Here is an 18,454-nt window from a genome sequence, read left to right as displayed (position 1 = left end):
TAAAACACTATACAACAGGGCAAAATTAATCTGCTCAGATGACGATGCCCTAACCACTGAACTAAACCACATCCTCAACACTTTCTTAGTCAATGGCTACAACCCCCAAAAAAATACTAAAACCAGTAAACCACAACCCCCTCCTTCACAATAAAGATTACACTAAATCTATCACCAACCCCTACATCTGGGGCACCTCTGAGAAAATAACCAATATTCTCAAAAAATATGACTTAACTTCTGGTTATAGACCATATAAAAAGTTGGCATCCCTTATCCGCTCCATCAAAGACCAATCACTTTGCCTAGACCTACCTGGTGTATACCAGGTCCCTTGCAGCTGTAAATTGTCCTACTTTGGCCAAACAGGCAGGGCAGCGAATATCAGGATTTTAGAACACAAAGACTACATCCGGTTTCACCAGTACAGCCACTCTGGGCTTGCAGACCATGCCATAGATACCCGCTATAGAATTCGTTGGAAGAAAACTAAAATAATACACCGCAGCAAGTTCAAGTATGAAAGATTATTCATGGAATCATCAGCATCTCTAAAAAACGTTCCAAACCTCAACAAATTTGGGTGCATGAGACTGCCAAAAATTTGGGAGACTTACATCATGAGAACTTCAGCCCAAAGGCCAAGACAACCCAATTAGTCTGCTAGGGGCACCATTAGGTGCCCACTTAGCAGACTAATTTAGGACTTTAGGAACAATATTAGTTTCTTGCCTTCTTCCTCATTTGCTTTTGTTAGTGGCTGCGTGCACATACCATATCTGTATGTTCCTGAAGATGCAACATGACGTTGCTGAAATATTGAAGGTATTCATTAAAGTTTCCTTTAATTAGTATCCGTTTTATGCATTGTAAATTCCATAAGTTAATTACCAGTTATATATAAGTAAAGCACACTTTACTTATATAATTTTGCCTCGACAAACTGAAGTCTTTTGGCTCTTTATTTTAGTAATTACATTTACACACTGACTGAGAGTTCGCTTACAAAAAATACATTTCTCTGACATTTCAAGTTCCTTAGTACTGAAAGAGAGTTTGCTCTCTCAAGGTTTCTACTTTGTGTCTGGAGAGAACTAACCAGTTCGAAACAGCTTTCAGGTCAGTGAAACCTTATCAAAATGGACTAATAAAAGGCAAATATATAGACGCTTGGACAACATCTACATCATCTAAGTAGTGCATACTAAGGCAACTCGTGAATGCCGGGGAGTGTATTCCCGTAACCTCTCTGGTCAACTTACCTTACGAAACTTTCATAGTTTCTACATTCAGCATTGAAATAATGCTGGATCTAATATCCACTTTACTTATATAATATAATAATAATTTCACAACTAATGTAACCAACATGAAAATACAAAAAAAAGAACCATCCTTATTTTACAGTTGAATACACACAGACAGAAAAACTTTAAAGTTTTGAAAATTGATCATGAAGCTTATGAGAACACAATCCTCAGCATCAGGATTGCTTTAGCTTGCACTGCTTAAACTTTTTAAGTTTCTGTGTATGTGCACATACACACACTATATTGGACAGCAGTTGTTTTAAGTAGTGAGCTAAGGCAACTTCAGTGCCAAGGATTGCATTCTCATAAGCTCTCTGGTCTTTATTTAAAACTTTCCAAGTTTATATAATATATATATATATTTTTTTTTTTTACTATGAAATAAGCATCTTTAACAATCTCCTATGCTAAAATCTTCTTTTTTCATTAAAAAAAAAAACACTTTTGCTTTCCTAAATAAAATAACAGTCAGATATTAAACAAAGCCAAGAGGCTTCAATTTGGTATAAGATATTAAAATAGAGGATATTACTGATCCAACGAACTAAAGATTTGAAATTAAAAACTAATCTGGCAATAGGTATACAGGAGTGAGTAGCAATAGTGCAAGATGCGAGAATGTTCTTTAGAAGTGAACATGGGTCAGATTATACGGTAATAAGTAAGACTGTGTCCTGTTGCATCTAGGAGACTAAATACACGAGATGACGACGATAGTTACTGAGATCCCCAGACACAAAATAGGACTGTTACAAGATGACAGTATATAGGATTTATATAGATGAGGTCTTAAGCAGAAACTGTATTTAACCAAAGATAAATCGCAATCTAACTTTTATGACCATTTAAAGAATTGTATACATGAAAGGTTGCTGAAAAGGCCCTTTGAAGAGAAGGTAAAAAGCTGGGAAGTATAAAATGCATGAGTCAAAAAGTGAAGGAGAATATAAAACAAAAGAAGATGGTAAAGCACTAAAATTCTTTTAGACAGAAAGGAGTACAATATTAAGAGACAAGTGAAAAGAATGGTGATTAAGGCTAAAGAAATGTGTCAAATAAAACTGAACATTTAGTGGAATATAGTTTCCTGGCAATTTGTGCAACAGGTATGAGCTCCTTACACATTTTGCACAGGATTTAATATCATTTCTCTTCAAGATTTGAAGAGATATTATGGAGATTTATTATATGAGAATAGAGTGAAATATTAAAGAGATGAGAGGCTATTGTCAGAAAAAAAAAAAAAAGACATTTGAAGTGACACTAGAGGAGGTGATGCAAGCTGTAGAAGTGGCAGAGAATGGAAAGATGGCTAGCCCTGGTGAAATGGTAATAGAGATGTTCAAGTATGGTGGCAGTAAAGTATTACAGGTCATAGCAATGATATCCAAAAAAGTGGTGTCTGGTGAGGATATTTGTTATGAGTAGAACAGATCTCATACCTTTTAGCAGGTTATCATACATGCTGCTTTAATAATAATCATGAAGATTCTCAAAACATTTACTACCAATTACATTATCTTTCATGTTAAAACCTAATAGACACTTTAATCAGCCTATATTTTCCTTGTTACTTCCTCCAATACAGTAACATACTCCCACCTTCAACTGTACAGACTATTTGCTTATTATGCACCACACTGTCTCAAATTCCTATCTTGAATAATATTTCAACACATCATCGATAGGATAGTTTAAATCTTCCATGATAAACAATAATGTCTGCCCATACCTCCTCTTTTATCTATTTGTTTTTTTATGACAACATTATCACTACCATTATGCACTTTGAAATAATGAAAGCAGGGGCAAATGCTGGTCTTGAAATTCACGCTTGCTCTTATTATCATTCAGGGAGTGAGAGGTGTGATTGAAGTCTGATTAGCAGAATAATGAATTACTGACCATTTAAAATTATATACACAGATAACCCTCGTATAATGCAGTACTTATACAACACAGTTTTGAAATAAGACGGTCTACAAACTGTAGTAACCCTTTATCTTTTCATATATTTTTTCAACGCACGACTTAAAAAAAAATCAAATTTTATCTTCGTTAAATTTGCGTCTGCCCATATCACGCATGAAGTTATAAGTAGCGAATTTATATTAGGGGAAATACCCCTTAGCACACATGTACATCAATTGCTTACCGTATAAAGTATTTATTGTTGAAAATTGTCTTTGTTTTCTGCCAGGAAAGCGCATTAAAAATCATAAGTGTGTTAATCTCAAGCTGAGCACTTTATTTTTTGGTGAGTTACATATAATATGTAATGCTTTTTTTTACGTAAAAAAAATAGTTTTATGGTGATGGCCATTTAGAGCGCTTTTGCGATACGGTCAAAAACGAAATTAGTGAATTAATTGATGGAGAAATATATTTAAGTGAGGAGGAACTGGTACAATTAATAGATGACATCGAACAAGATGGTGGGGAAATTTCTGCCAAAGATTCTGACTGTGTTGAATTCGTTAAAGAAATTAGCAGAAGGATTAGACTTGGCAAGAAAGTTATTTTATGGATAATGATCTCCCAATGGAGCGCTCTGGAAAATTCACGAGACAACTGGATATTTGTTTAGCTCCATAATAAAAAATTGCAGCATAATGGTAAGCAAGATCTTATTACTGACTTCTTGATAACTAAACCAACCGAAGTATGCAATGAGAATTATACAAATGATGTCCAAGAGATTTCAAGTGATGACGTCGTCCGGCCACTCGTAAATAAAGAACATCTATGAAATATTAGTTTTGAAGAGAGTGATGACGATTAAAATGTACACTATTTTATTTTGCCTAAAACATTTATGTATTATGTGCAATGAAGTTTACGTACAATTTATAATTTTTTATAATTTTATACTATGTATTTGTTTCATAGTTTATTTGTTTTCTTAACATGAATTACCCGAATTAAATAAAAATATTTTTTTGCTGGATATGTCATTGTTTATATAATCTTAAAAAAAAAACGATTTCGGAAACTAACCCCACTTTTTCTAAGTGATCTGAGTCTCGCATAATGCGACTTATAAAACACGGCATTTTTGTGGAACCTAACATCCGCGTTATACAAGGGTTACCTGTATTTAGAAATTTATGTACATTTAATTATACAAATACAACATTTATTTTACAAATGATATTCTATCTTTTTCAATTTAGCTACTTGAATACAAATTCTACCTTACGGTTCTTTTTTATGAACTGGTCAATAACATCATCATAAAAAGTTGGTTGTAACTTATTTTCCCATGCAACATGCACACCTGTAAAGGCTGGCTGAAGCTCACTGATGTAGAGCTACTTTGACTGCATATGGCCTTGTGTTTAAGACGACGTGAAGGGAGCGGATATGGTTATGCGCATGCATGAAATCACAATACTGCAGCGAGGACCTGGAAGCGCCTACAACCGAGCAAGCCAAGGTAGCTTTGACTAGACGAGCAAGCATCGGCCTTCGATACACAACGCAAAGCTCAATTATTGCCCTGCAAGCTTAAGACGTCTTCTGTCTACAAAAATAAAAGCCTAAATGGAATGCTTATAAATGCATGCATTTATTAACAAATAAATATTACTTCTTTCTCAATTAATGAGCTTGAGCAGCAAGCATGGAGAATTTGCCACTGAATGAAATTCACTGGTAAGTCAAGACTCAGTCTTTACAATATACAGCTTAATTTCTTTCTCTGGTTAATAATTTAAACCACAAACTTGTTCTTTAAGCTTCATGCATTAGTATATAAGAATGTGATACCAATCAATCAAGTGCTGTTTTAAACTCATTTTAGGTTTAATGAAATGAATACACACAGAATGAGTTCATTCCATTAAACCTAATAATGAGTGTGAGTGACGCCATCAAGATACACCTTACTGTTTTCCCACACCTATACACCACAGTTAATGTGAACTTCCTATTATTACTTGGAATACAATTAGCATTATAAAAATAATCATAATTTACAATTAAGAATCATTTTACAATTTGCTCTTGTATATGAAAATTTTATGAGTTATGACCACATATCATCAGCACTTACAATGTACTTGATAAGAAACTGATATTTATGTTAAATAAAAATGTAAAATATGTGAGATTTATTGTATAGTTACCAGATGTCTAATGGTTGTAATAATTTCAATATTTTTCTAAATACCAATTCACCATTGTTAAGAGTACTGTGACATCTGTCATTCATCATAAATACATTCTTTTTGCTAACGTGTCAGCTATTATTGACATTTTTGCTTGTCACTTAGTTGCACAAGTGTGCATGCTCACCGAGGGGGGGGGGGGGGTTGATGGGTAAATGACAGCTGACAGAGCATTTGATACTAGTAAGGGGAGAAAACAAGAAGACAGAGAATGAAAGTTTGATAATGCAGACCAGAGAATTTTGTTTTAGGAATTTTTTTAAAACTTGACAGTCGGAATAATTTAACAGAAGATTCTGAAAAGGAATCTTAGCAAAGTTAAATCCTTAAAACTGGAAAAGTGTGACTGTCGATCAACAAGTGAATAGTAAAAAATGAGATATTAAGTAAAATTCTGTTTCAACGTTTGAAGAAACCCAAAATGGAAAGTTTTATCTTCTGTCTCAAGGACACTGGTGATATCAATTATTTTCTCAGTGAAGTGATGAAATTAGAGAAATCTGAAACTATAGAAGTGGCATTAATGAAGAGGCTCTACCTTGATATATTTTGTTTATAAAGTAATAAAAGAAACTTTTTCTCTAAACAATAGGTGATTTGTGCTTCTTGTATTTAATTTGCCTGAAGTAAGAATATTTATACTCAGTGAAACAGTGAGTATGAATGGAAAAATACATGCTAAATAGGGAAACAGACCGTATTGTTCCATGGAAGTTGAGAAGTTTTTATTTTGGAATGAGTTGGTGAGAGAATGAATTTATCCTTTAAAGATAAGGGAGGGTTCAAAAGTATAGTTTTAATTTAGAGTATAATTTTTTATAGATATTACTTTAATTATATTAATCATATATATTTAATGAAACTAAAAACTATATACATTTTTATATGATCTTGAGTCAGTCATTTCCTAAATTCTAAAAGGAATGAAGTTTAAAAGTTCATTGCACCAACTGGATCGAACACTTGTAAATTTACTTAAACTCTGTGTAAAAACATTCTCTTTACAGAGATAAACACAATCTACATCCAGTCAACTGCTTAAAAGATTTTAAATGTTCTAAGTTTTAAAAATGGTACAGATTTTATTTCCTTACTCAGTGGATCCAGTATTCAGGAAAATATCCATTGCCAACATATCGTTTTGATTTTTTTTTTAATATGCTGATACCATAAAGTAATAAATCTGCAATCGTGTGAAATGCATAACCTACTTAGAATCCAATTAGCTGCCATTAATCATAATATGGATTCCTCATTATCAAATCTGAGCATATTAACAAAATTTATCTGTTAATTAACACAAGTGCCAAAAAAATCTTCCTGCAGTCTAAATAACCCTAATTTTAGATCAGCTGTTCCCACTAACATAAACATCTCAATTTTTTGGTTTCTTTACATAACTTTATTTAAATAACTTACTCCAGTCCTAGGCAAAGATACTCAAGTGAAATGGATGTATATTATTCATCAAGCAGGGACTGAAAAAAACTGTAATTTGAGAATATAAAGAGAAATCTGATCTAGCTCATGAGTAGTATATAAGCACCAGAATGAAGTATAACCAGCTAAGGAAAGCAAAAGAAAATTATAAAAGGAAGTAGTCCAAAGAAAATGGCAGACTTCTTTTGTTATATAGTGAGTAAAAAGAAGAATGATTACAGAAAGATAATTTTAATGAATAAAGATGGCAGGGAGGCAATAGAAGCAGAAGAAATAGTTGAATAACTGAATGATCACCTTGCAAGGCATGGTATCATCCAGGTAGGGGGTTAATGCAGTTAGTGATGCGACAGAAACCAACAGGAGAACAGATATAGATGAACTGGAATTATTTAGAATATTAAGAAATCTTAATGTGAATACTATCAGGGGATTGGGAAGGGATATCAGCCTACATGTTAATAGAAAGAGCAAGAGAAATGGCACTGCTTCTAAACATGCTGTTCAAGTCTCATCACTGGCTGGATCTCAAGAGAGAGAAAAGAGGACAAAATAATGCCATTTCATAAAGAAGGCTATAAGATAGTGGTAACAAAGTAGGCTGAACATTATTTCAGGAGTGGTATTCAGGAATGCAATATAAGACACACACAGCATGACTATGTGAAGATAAGGAGGGGGGAGATTTAATTTTCCTCTCAGCAATAAAATAACAGTCGAGTTGGATAAGGGGGAAATGGCCGGCATGATACTGCATGAAACCCTATTTACAATAAATATATAATACAATTTTATCGATCCTGTTCATATTAGAAACTGTTAATTCTTGACCACAAAGATTAATGAAAATTAACTATTATTTAGATATTGGTCAAGTGTAGTGAATAACTAATTTAATTACCAACTAGTTTTGCCGGCTTGTGCTGTCGGCTTCTTTAGGGTACAATCAGGAAGATTGTTCCCTAAAGAAGCCGACAGCACAAGCTGGCGAAACTAGTTGGTAATTAAATTAGTTATTCACTACACTTGACCAATATCTAAATAATAGTTAATTTTCATTACAATTTTATCTATTTTTATTTTTTCATAATTAACATGCCATATGCAAACTTAAGCTAGTACATAATTTAATTATTCCTGTTTACTCAGGGAAGTGAACATTAATTACCTGCTTTAGTACCCATGATATGGTAAATTGAAACCAATTGCAACTTGAGCTATTTTCTTTAACATCCAAGTCCTTCATCATAGTCTTCCATGGCATTCTTTGAAACTCATCAAGAGTTTGAGAACATATTAGCTGCTATTTACAAAATAAAATTAATATCACAGAAGCTCGAACCAAATATAATACAATTTTTGTACACTGAAGTTTTATAATTAAAGTCATAATAATCAGAAACAAAAAAAAAATGCTATAAGAACACTCATTATAAACAAACTAGAAAGAAAAATTTTCATACAGTTAATCAGTAATTATGTATTTTATAATTACCATTTATACTACAATTGTTTTAATTAAAAGTTGGTTTACATCATTGACAATTAATAAAAATATAGCATTCTTATACCTGTTAAACTCCCTTACATGAGTTGAATAAGTGTAGGATTGTGTGTGTATATATATATATTGAAGGTGACGGTAGAACATACACAACATTCATCTAGGTGGTAGATGCCTTTCATAGCTCAGTGAGATACCATCACCTAGCTTATAAGAGACCTGAAGTGGCTGTAGCCATGTTTGGTCACTAGAGCAAGGGTTCCAAAATGGTAACAAACATTAATTCTTACCCCCAAAAAAAGTTTCTGCATTCATTTCGACATAAATGGCCTAAATAGCAATATAAACGATGTGCACTGCCACCAACACATACAATCATTCAAACCAGAATTACTATTCTTATAAGAACTCCAAATGGCAATATCAACAACCAGTGTCCATCTCAATTGTCTAAATTATACATTACACAGTTCTTTCTGCTACAAGGCACTTGTGCTTCATCAGAACTGACATACCATACCAGAAATTGCAAAACCTTGAATCTCTATCTCTCCTGTTTGATCTGCTTTGGCTCAAAATTTCCCTACAAACCAACCTGCCTTCTTCATCTCACTCTCTCTAAATAATTCCATTAACCACTCTGACCATTTCAACTATCTATTTCTAAAGTTAGACTTCCTACAATCGAAATCCACTAATAGTGAGGTCATCCTTTTTTGGGGACTACAACGTCCACAACTCAAAAACTGATTGCACTTTTCCAGTTTCTCAGATCAAGCAGGCAGGGATGCCGAGGTGTTTGCCATTAGCAATGACCTATCACTGATCATCAATCTCTCTACCTGAATACTTGGCAACCCCCTCCAATTTTCTAATAAACTTGATCTCTTCCTAATAAGCTCCACTTCCAAGTATACTGTGGATGTCAGTTCTCCTCTTGGCAACTGATCACAATCTCATACAAGTCTCTTTTGCCACTGAACAACCCTAACCTGCTAGCTCTCAGTCTCTTATCCTTTGCACTAAAAGGGTGCCAAATGAGATGATCTCTGTGACTTCTATTCCTCCTTCCCATGGAATAGAATATTGAATATTGCTTCAATATTGAATAATGAATATTGCTTCAGCCACTAGCTATATCTTGATCAAATACCTGCTGAGAAGAAATAACAGAAATCATCCTCATAGGAATGAAGGCCTTCATCCCTTATTCCAATCCAAATTCACAGCCACATCCAAGCCTTGGTTCTCAAAAAGTGTGTTAATAAAGTAAAAGTAAAAACCACTCCATACCACAAAATGGCTCAAGACCAAAGTTCCAGCTGCACCTCTACTGCAGCTCGTAACAGTGACCTGCAGTAGAGGTGAGTGATGCGAGCTGCAACTTTACTATGGTCTGCCGTTCACATTCTACAACTGGATTGCCAACTTCTTCACTGGTCACTCACTATGTATCATGGTGGACAGTTTCCTCTCCTCGGATTTCTCACCAGTGCAAGAGTGCCCAGGGTTCCGTTCTTCTCTTACCCATTCTCTTTCTTTTATACATAAATGATCTGTTCTCACACACTTCCAATCTTACTCATAGTTTTGCAGATGACAGTACACTCCATTCCTCCTTTTCATTTGACAAGCATTGTAGTGCTCAAATATTAAAATCTTCTAGATCCACCATGAACAATGGCTTGAACTCTGACCTCCTAGCTATATCCTCATGGGGCAAGGACAACCTTGAAGACTTCAATGCCACAAAAACTCAGTACAAGAATCATCCCCAAATCCAAATTGAACTTTGAAAGGGCCAAATGCTGCAAGCTAGCTTCCTACCCTTAAGGCAGTCACTCCTAGTCCCTTGCCAAAGCCACTGGATGCAACTTTTGTCCACCCAGGTTTCCACTGTTCTCTCTCTCTCACACATCCAGATGGTACTGTAGGCACCTCACCTAGACAAGGCTGACTTACTGGCATCACTCTTCTCTTTCAATTCCTGCATTAATAACCTGGGCAAAGTTCCCTTCACTCCACCAAAAATCGATCTTTCCATGTTGCCCATAGTTTTCTAGCAAAAAATATCCGAAGAATCCTCACAAACCTAAACACAAACAAGGCACCTGATCCTGGTGGTATCCTATCTATTATGTTAAAAATTTGTGTCCCATAACTAACACCTATCAAATTATTGCCTCTTCAATCTATCCTATTCAGCTGGCATCTACCCTACAGAATGGAAGCAGGCCCACATCCAGCACATCCCCAAAAAAGCTAATAAAAGTCAACCAATGAATTACTGTATAACTGCTCTTGCTTGTGTTCTCTCTAAAATGGAGGTCATCAACAACAAACTCTTGTACCTACAAGTAGTCTCCAGATACAAACTTGTATCTGGAGACCTACCAACTAATTAGTGACCAGCAGTATCTATTCTACCACTTGTGATCTACAGTTGATCTGGCTTTCACCACCCATCTCTGGAAAAAAAAAAAAAAACTCACATGTTTGTCCTTGACATTTTTTTTTATCATTATGTGGCACCTCCAGGGAGTCCAAGGACTCATCCTGGGAGGATGCACTACTGTACTTCGCTAAATACATCTCATCGTCTCCACTACTACTTTATTCTGTAACTATGACACTACTACCATCAATGTCACTATCGCCCATCACCACCACCACCACAACCAACAGTATTTTTTGTCTCTATGTGGGATGAAAAACCAGAGTTTCCAGGAGAAAAAACCCTGCTATCACTGTATGAGAACGGCTAACTCACCTTCAACTGAAAAAAAGCCAAAATTTCAAAGACATTTGATCAGATCTGGCACAGGGGCATACTCAACAAGCTGCCATCCTATGGTCTGCCATTCACATTCTGCAACTGGATTGCCAACTTCCTCACTGGTCGCTCACTGTGTATAATGGTGGACAGTTTCCTCTCCTCAGATTTCCCACCAGTGCAGGAGTGCCCAGGGTTCTGTTCTTCTCTTATCCACTCTCTTTCTCTTATACATAAATGATCTGTTTTCACACACTTCCAATCTTACCCATAGCTTTGCAGATGACAGTACACTCCATTCCTCCTTTTCATTTGACAAGCATTGTAGTGCTCAAATATTAGAATCTGCTAGATCCACCATGAACAATGGCTTGAACTCTGACCTCCTAGCTATATCCCAATGGGGCAAGGACAACCTTGAAGACTTCAATGCCACCCAAACTCAGTCTTGTCTGATCTTTTGCAAGAAAAAAACATACATTCCTCCCTATTACCTTCAATAATACTAGATATCCATACACGATCAGATTTCCCTTCTTGAAATGACATATACCTCCAACCTTTCCTGGCACAAGCACATTTCTACCATAGCTTCTACCCACCTAAAAACTTAGTATACTTTTTAGCACAAGACACTACTTCACAGCTACTAACTCTATAAAATCCCAAATCTGCCCAACCATGGAAGCTCCCATATTTGAGGTGGTGCAAAAATCCTCTCAAAGATTACTTGATTCTATCCAGAAGAGGGCAATCAAGTTAATTAATGATCCCTCTCACACAGATGTCGAGTTTCTGCTTTGTGCCTCTTCTACAGATACTTCCATGGATGTGATCTGCTGAACTGGTCATTACTATTCCTCTACTTTCCTCCAAAATCATTCGAACAAGAGCCACTGCCAACCAACATCCTTTTACTGTCCATCTTGAAACTTAGAAAACCAACTTCACTGTCTCCTCTTCTAATGGAACAGCCTCCACAAAATAATACAACCTTCAGCTGTTCAAACAAAACGTGAACAGATTCTTCCTTTCTTTGTATCCTCTTGCCACCACATGGCACCAATCTGCTAGAGGTTTATGAGCCTTTTTTGTGTGTATCAGATATAAAAAAATGACAACCTGAAAGACAAAAGAAAGAAATAACAATTACTGTATATCACACACACACACAAAACTTCTAGTCACTATCCCATTCAAGTCTTAATATCATTGTTTCAACTATGATGAAGGCCATTCCATGATGTCACACTGTCACAAGGAATCCAAATACTGGAACAAGTAAAAAGCCATTAAACATATTCAATTGTTATCATCCTCCTGACAAACCTGGACCAAATCTTTCCAACCTATCCCATCTCATTGAAGAAAACTCCATTATCTTAGAAGACATGAATAGCAAACACCTGTTATGGAGTTCTGGGGAAATAAACCCAAGAGGAGAAAACCTGAGTAATTTCTTAGATGAAACAGGACTAATAACTCTCAACAGTGGAGAACCTACTTATCTGTCTCATTCTTATGGTACAAAAGATGCCCTAGACACTGCGGTGTCTCCTGATTTTCATGACAAAGCTATTTGGTCTGTTTTGGAACCAGTAGGAAGTGACCATACTCCAATTTTAATCAATCTGAACCCAAAAATGACTAGACCCACCCAAAAAAAAGAAAATATCATTGAAACTTCCAGAAGGCAAATTGGGAGAAATACAAGGATGAAGTAAGCAAAATGCTGAAAGATCACACGTACCATGATGACTTAGACAAAGACTATATAACTTCAAAGAATACTATCCTAAATGCAGCAAAGAATAGTATCCCAAAGGGCTACAGGAGAAAAGTTATTTCAAACTACACAAAGGTTCACCAGGAACTTGCCAGTAAAATAACTAAACGAAATGAATTATTTAACATCTTAAAAATTGGAAGCTCTCCAGAAACCAGGATCGTGTACAACAAGATAAATGCTGAAATTAAACAAAAATAATATATTACAAAGAACTAGGTGGCAAGAATTTTGCCACAACTTAAATCCAAACACTTCAGATGCCAAACTTTGGAAACTGACTGCTAATTTACAAAGAGACCTACCAAAGGCAAGTGAGACTAACATGCTAAAAGATCCAGATGGAAATATCAAAATTGGAGATAGGGAGATCGCAGATACCTTGGCCTTTCATTTTCAAAATATAAGCAAACTAGAGATGAATACTAGGAAAGACCATCAAATATCAAAACAGGCTCGACAGCAGAAAAATGCTGCAAACTCCCCAAAATATCAAACAAACTATTCTGGGATCCATTTACAATCTCTGAATTGGGAGATGTCTTGGAGAGACTAGATATAAATAAATCATGTGGACCAGATAACATACAAGGAATTATGATCAAACATCTCCCTCCCTAGCCCTAGATTGGCTACTTCGCCTATACAACAATAGCCTGAAACAAGGAAAAGTTCTGAAAGACTGGAAGACAGCCACAATCATACCAATCTTAAAGCCTAACAAACTGCAAGACCAACCAGGAAGTTATAGACCAATTTCACTGACTTCAATTCCAGGCAAATTAATGGAAAAAATGATACTCCAACTTTTGAATTACTATCTAAACAAAAATAGTATACTAACACATTTTCAGGCTGCCTTTAGAAGAAATCACTCAACAACTGATCAACTTTTCTACTTAACCCAGACAATTCAAGATAACTTCCAGACCAAATCTACCAAATCCACCATTGCAGCTTTTATAGATTTTAGCAATGCCTTTGACAAGATGTGAAGGCAGAAACGCTTTTCCAAACTTTGTCATATTGGAATAGAAGGCAAAGTTCTTAACTAGATCTATGACTTTCTAAGAAATAGAACAATTCGAGTTAAAATAAATAATACCTTTTCCAAGAAAGTGAAAATAAGACAGGGACTCCCTCAAGGTAGCATTTTGAGCCCACTCCTTTTTTCCATCTACTTAAATGACTTAGGTAAAAATATAAATAAAGAAACAAAGATAGCTATGTTTGCTGATGATTTGGTCCTATTCTCAGCTCACAACAACCTAGAAACAGCAGAAGGTCACTTAAACAAAGCCATTGAAAGTTTAGCTACATACTGTGAAAACCAAAAAATCAAAATTAACCCTACTAAATCAGAAATCTGTGTTTTTACTATTAATAACCACCTCAGAAAGTGAAGACCAAAGATTAAGCTAAACAGTCAACTAATTACATTTAATGAAAACCCCAAATACCTTGGAGTCACTCTGGATCCATCACTAAGCTTCAATAAACATATCAACAATGTTGCAGTCAGAGCAAAAAGAAGACTAAATATCATGAAAAGTATCTCAGGTAAAGGGCGGGGAGCCAATGCTAAAACCTTATTAAGTCACATATACCTCTATTATCCATCCCATAATGGAATATGCTTTGCCTATCTGGATGCAAACATCACAAACCGGTTTAGACAAGCTTATAAAAATTCAGAAAGGTGCAGCTAAAATCATATGTGGACTAAGGAATACAACTCCTGGAAAAACAGCAGAATTCGAATCCAACCTTGTTCCTTTAAAAATTAGGTGGCAAGAAAATCTTACCAAATTTGTAGAAAAAAAAGAGCCAACCTTGTACATCATAGAACAAGTGAACTTTTTAAAAACTGGAAACCAACAAACAGAATAACGAAAAAATCGACAATGCATGAAATCATAGAAAATAAAATTCCCTTGGATTGTCCAAATAAAATAGCCGAATACCCAGCATTTCCTCCAAATCAAGACAGGAAAAATATAGTTATCAACTCTGAAATATGGAAACAAGAAAAAAAGCCTAGAAAACCCTGAAATCTTGAGATCATTAGCCCTTTCAAAAATAATGGAATATGGACCTGACTCAATAAACATCTACACATGCGGCTCCAAAAATCCAAATGGCAATCCTGGGAGTGGCATACTCATCTATGGCTCTCATAATATAGAACTAAAAACAACTAACAGTATTGGACACAACTCATACCATGCAGAATTAATAGCCATTAACACAGCACTGCAATATTTGGACAAACAAAACCCGAAGGAGTTTATATTTTTCACAGATTCCTTAGCAGCCCTTCAAGCTATTAAGAACTGCTACACTAGCCATCAAGAAATACTTAGCGACATAGCAAAAACCATAAACAAACTACATAAGGATTCTGAAATAATCTTCCAATGGATCCCATCCCACATGGGATTAAAGGGAAATGAAACTGCAAATGAAGTAACAAAAATAGCTGCAACATCAAGTAATACCACAGATTTTGATCTTTTTAAAACCACCCAAAAAGAAAACATAAAAAGAACAATTCTTCAGGACATGACTCACCACTGGTACTCAGCAGAAAATCCAGGAGCTATCATTAACTCCAAGTTTAATCGCAGTGCCACTACCATGATCTCTCGCCTCAAGACCGGCCACACAAGACCAATCAAGTTTAGCAATGGCATAAAAGTCTTCCCCACCTGCAAAATCTGTAACATCGAGGAAGCATCACCAATGCATTTGCTAAACTGTATGAATATTTCCAAATGTGAACTCTATAACAACCCAGCAAAGGTGCTGTATAAAATACATGAACTTGACCTCTATGATCTGGTGTAATAATACAATGGGATAATAAAAAAAAATATAAAAAAAAAACCACTGAAAAAGAATGTAAACTCAACTCTTTGCAAAGAACGACTATTGCTGTTCTCTGCTTGTCACATCCCGTAATTGAACAAAGGACGCCTGTAATTTTCTCTAGTTCTTGTATCACATGGACAATCCTAATCCTGCTGTTTCCCAGTTATTCCTATGATCTCATCACTTCATTTCTTTCTGGAAATTCAAATGTCTTGATAACTACATGCCAGCCTACTTCCATTTTAATTGATTATCCACATACTTGCTTAACTACTTGTGTCCTGTAGCACAAGAGACAGATTCATCTGCTCCAGTTATCTCCATCTTTTGCAACTAATTCTGCCTCCCTTGAGCTCTCTCAGTGATTTTTTTTTTTTTTGTCATTCCCTACCAACTGAGTTTAGGTATTCCTTGTTTTCCTTTTTTCTTCTGGGATTCATATTGAAAAAGTCACCCTAGAAATTTCTCCTCTGTCCACTCTCAGGTCAGTGCCATTCTGCATTATATTTCAATTGCAATGCTTATTTGTTTTGTCTATATAACTCACATGTTATAGCCAAAATCATTTTAATAGTTTATGCATGCAGCTTTTACTTAAAAAACTAATTTGGCTTCCAGTTTCTTTGTCAATTTCAATGTTCCCACTGGTCATATAGAGCACTGGTCAGATCACACTTGGACTATTACACTCAGATTTGGTCACCTGGTTTTCGAATGTGATGTGGAAACATTGGAAAGAGAGTCCAGAGAAAATAGTGACTAAGAAATATAAGGACTCTGGAATTTTGGCTCTGGAGAGAGAGAGAGAGAGAGAGAGAGAGATTGAAGAAATGTGAATTGCAGAGTTTGGTGGATAGGAGGAAAAGAGATAAGAAGAGACATTTAAGTTAGTGAGGGGATTTTATATATATAATGCTAGAAGTTGTGTAAGAGTGTGGTGAAGAGGAAACTGAGGAGTAGATTTTTACATAAAGATTTGTCAGTCAATGGAATGCATTACTGCAATATGTTGCTAATGCAGGGATTGTTAAGAATTCTAAGATTGAGTAATAGATTTATTGTCAGCTGAATGAACCTCCCACGTCTGTTGATTTCATGGAGTAATAATAATAATTTCCTTATATTGTTCAATTTTTATTTTTAGAGGGACCTGTGGCATAGTATAATTATTAAAAACAACACGTAAATCCATAGTAATAACTTTAATTAATAAATAAGGTAGATATTTCGTACTAAAAAATAATAGTACATCTTCAGTGTTACAAACAGATAGGAATAGAATACAAGTAAAGAATATTCGGTGGATCACCTATTAAAATACAATGTTGTTGCGAGCTAGGAAATGAAAGAAATTAATAAATAATTAAGATTTAAGATAATTAGTTTTTTAATGATTACATAAAATAAGTCTCCCAGATCTTCGAGAGAGAGAGAGAGAGAGAGAGAGAGAGAGAGAGAGAGAGGCAATCATTTCGATTTAAATTCGTTTGGTGTAAAAAAGCTTCACAACTTTCTTTAAAGAGGCGTTCATATTTGAACCTGCATCTATGAAGTAGAATAGCTTTATCCCACTGGATATTATGGGTAGTGGTAATACTGTGTTGTGCTAGACCAGACTTCTGAGGTTTGTTGTAATCAATATAATATTGATGTTCTTTAATTCTTTTTTCCACAGAACGCGATGTTTCTTATTTTGGACAAACTGGCCGTTCTGTGGAAAAAAGAATTAAAGAACATCAGTATTATATTGATTACAACAAACCTCAGACGTCTGGTCTAGCACAACACAGTATTACCACTACCCATAATATCCAGTGGGATAAAGCTATTCTACTTCATAGATGCAGGTTCAAATATGAATGCCTCTTTAAATAAAGTTGTTAAGCTTTTTCACACCGACCGAATTTAAATCGAAATGATTGCCTCTCTCTCTCTCTCTCTCGAAGATCTGGGAGACTTTTATTTTATGTAATCATTAAAAAACTAATTATCTTAAATATTAATTATTTATTAATTTCTTTCATTTCCTAGCTCGTGACAACATTGTATTTTAATAGGTGATCCACCGAATATTCGTTACTTGTATTCTATTCCTATCTGTTTGTAACACTGAAGATGTACTATTATTTTTAGTACGAAATATCTACCTTATTTATTAATTAAAGTTACTACTGTGAATTTACGTGTTGTTTTTAATAATTATATTATTCAATGTCCTGAAGCAATGTTTGCATATGTCAATCTTTGTGTTATATCGCTGTTAATTCAACCTTACCCTAAAGATGAAATTGAGGATAGATGGCAGAAATTTAAAGAGGGCATAAAAAAAGGCAGTAAAACAAACAATTCCCAAATTTGAGAAGAAAATGAGTAAACCCTGGATGAATGACAAGATACTGAAAATGATGGAGGAAAGAAAGAAAGAAACACAAAAATTGTCCTGAATACAAGAACTTAAACAAGGAGATTCAGGAAAGAATGTAGGACTGCAAAAGAACTATGGCTCAACAACAAATGCAAAGAAGTTGAACTTCTGGACAAAAGCACAAAACCAGAGAACTCCATGAAAAAGTTAGGAAGCTAACTAACAAATCTTGCAAA

General features: G+C 35.0%; 1 protein-coding gene across 5 annotated transcripts in view; it reads right to left on the bottom strand.

The window, feature by feature from the left end:
* LOC150099987 (uncharacterized) overlaps window positions 1-18,454 on the bottom strand; it is a 167,144-nt gene that overhangs the window by 87,842 nt on the left and 60,848 nt on the right. For 4 of the 5 annotated variants that reach the window (XM_090403008.1, XM_090403011.1, XM_090403010.1 and 1 more), the window contains exon 4: window positions 8,088-8,222. In XM_090403008.1, the coding sequence (XP_090259134.1) occupies window positions 8,088-8,222 (135 nt within the window). The remainder of the gene's footprint in view (window positions 1-8,087; window positions 8,223-18,454) is intronic. The other variant, XM_090403009.1, reaches the window with a different exon arrangement.

Source organism: Typopeltis vanoorti, chromosome 13 (genome assembly GCF_054136105.1).
Source record: "Typopeltis vanoorti isolate ZY-2024b chromosome 13, IOZ_Tvanoo_1.0, whole genome shotgun sequence".
Classification (NCBI taxonomy): Eukaryota; Metazoa; Arthropoda; class Arachnida; order Uropygi; family Thelyphonidae; genus Typopeltis; species Typopeltis vanoorti.
Note: the sequence above shows the minus strand (reverse complement) of the source record. Positions and strands in the feature narration are given on the sequence as shown.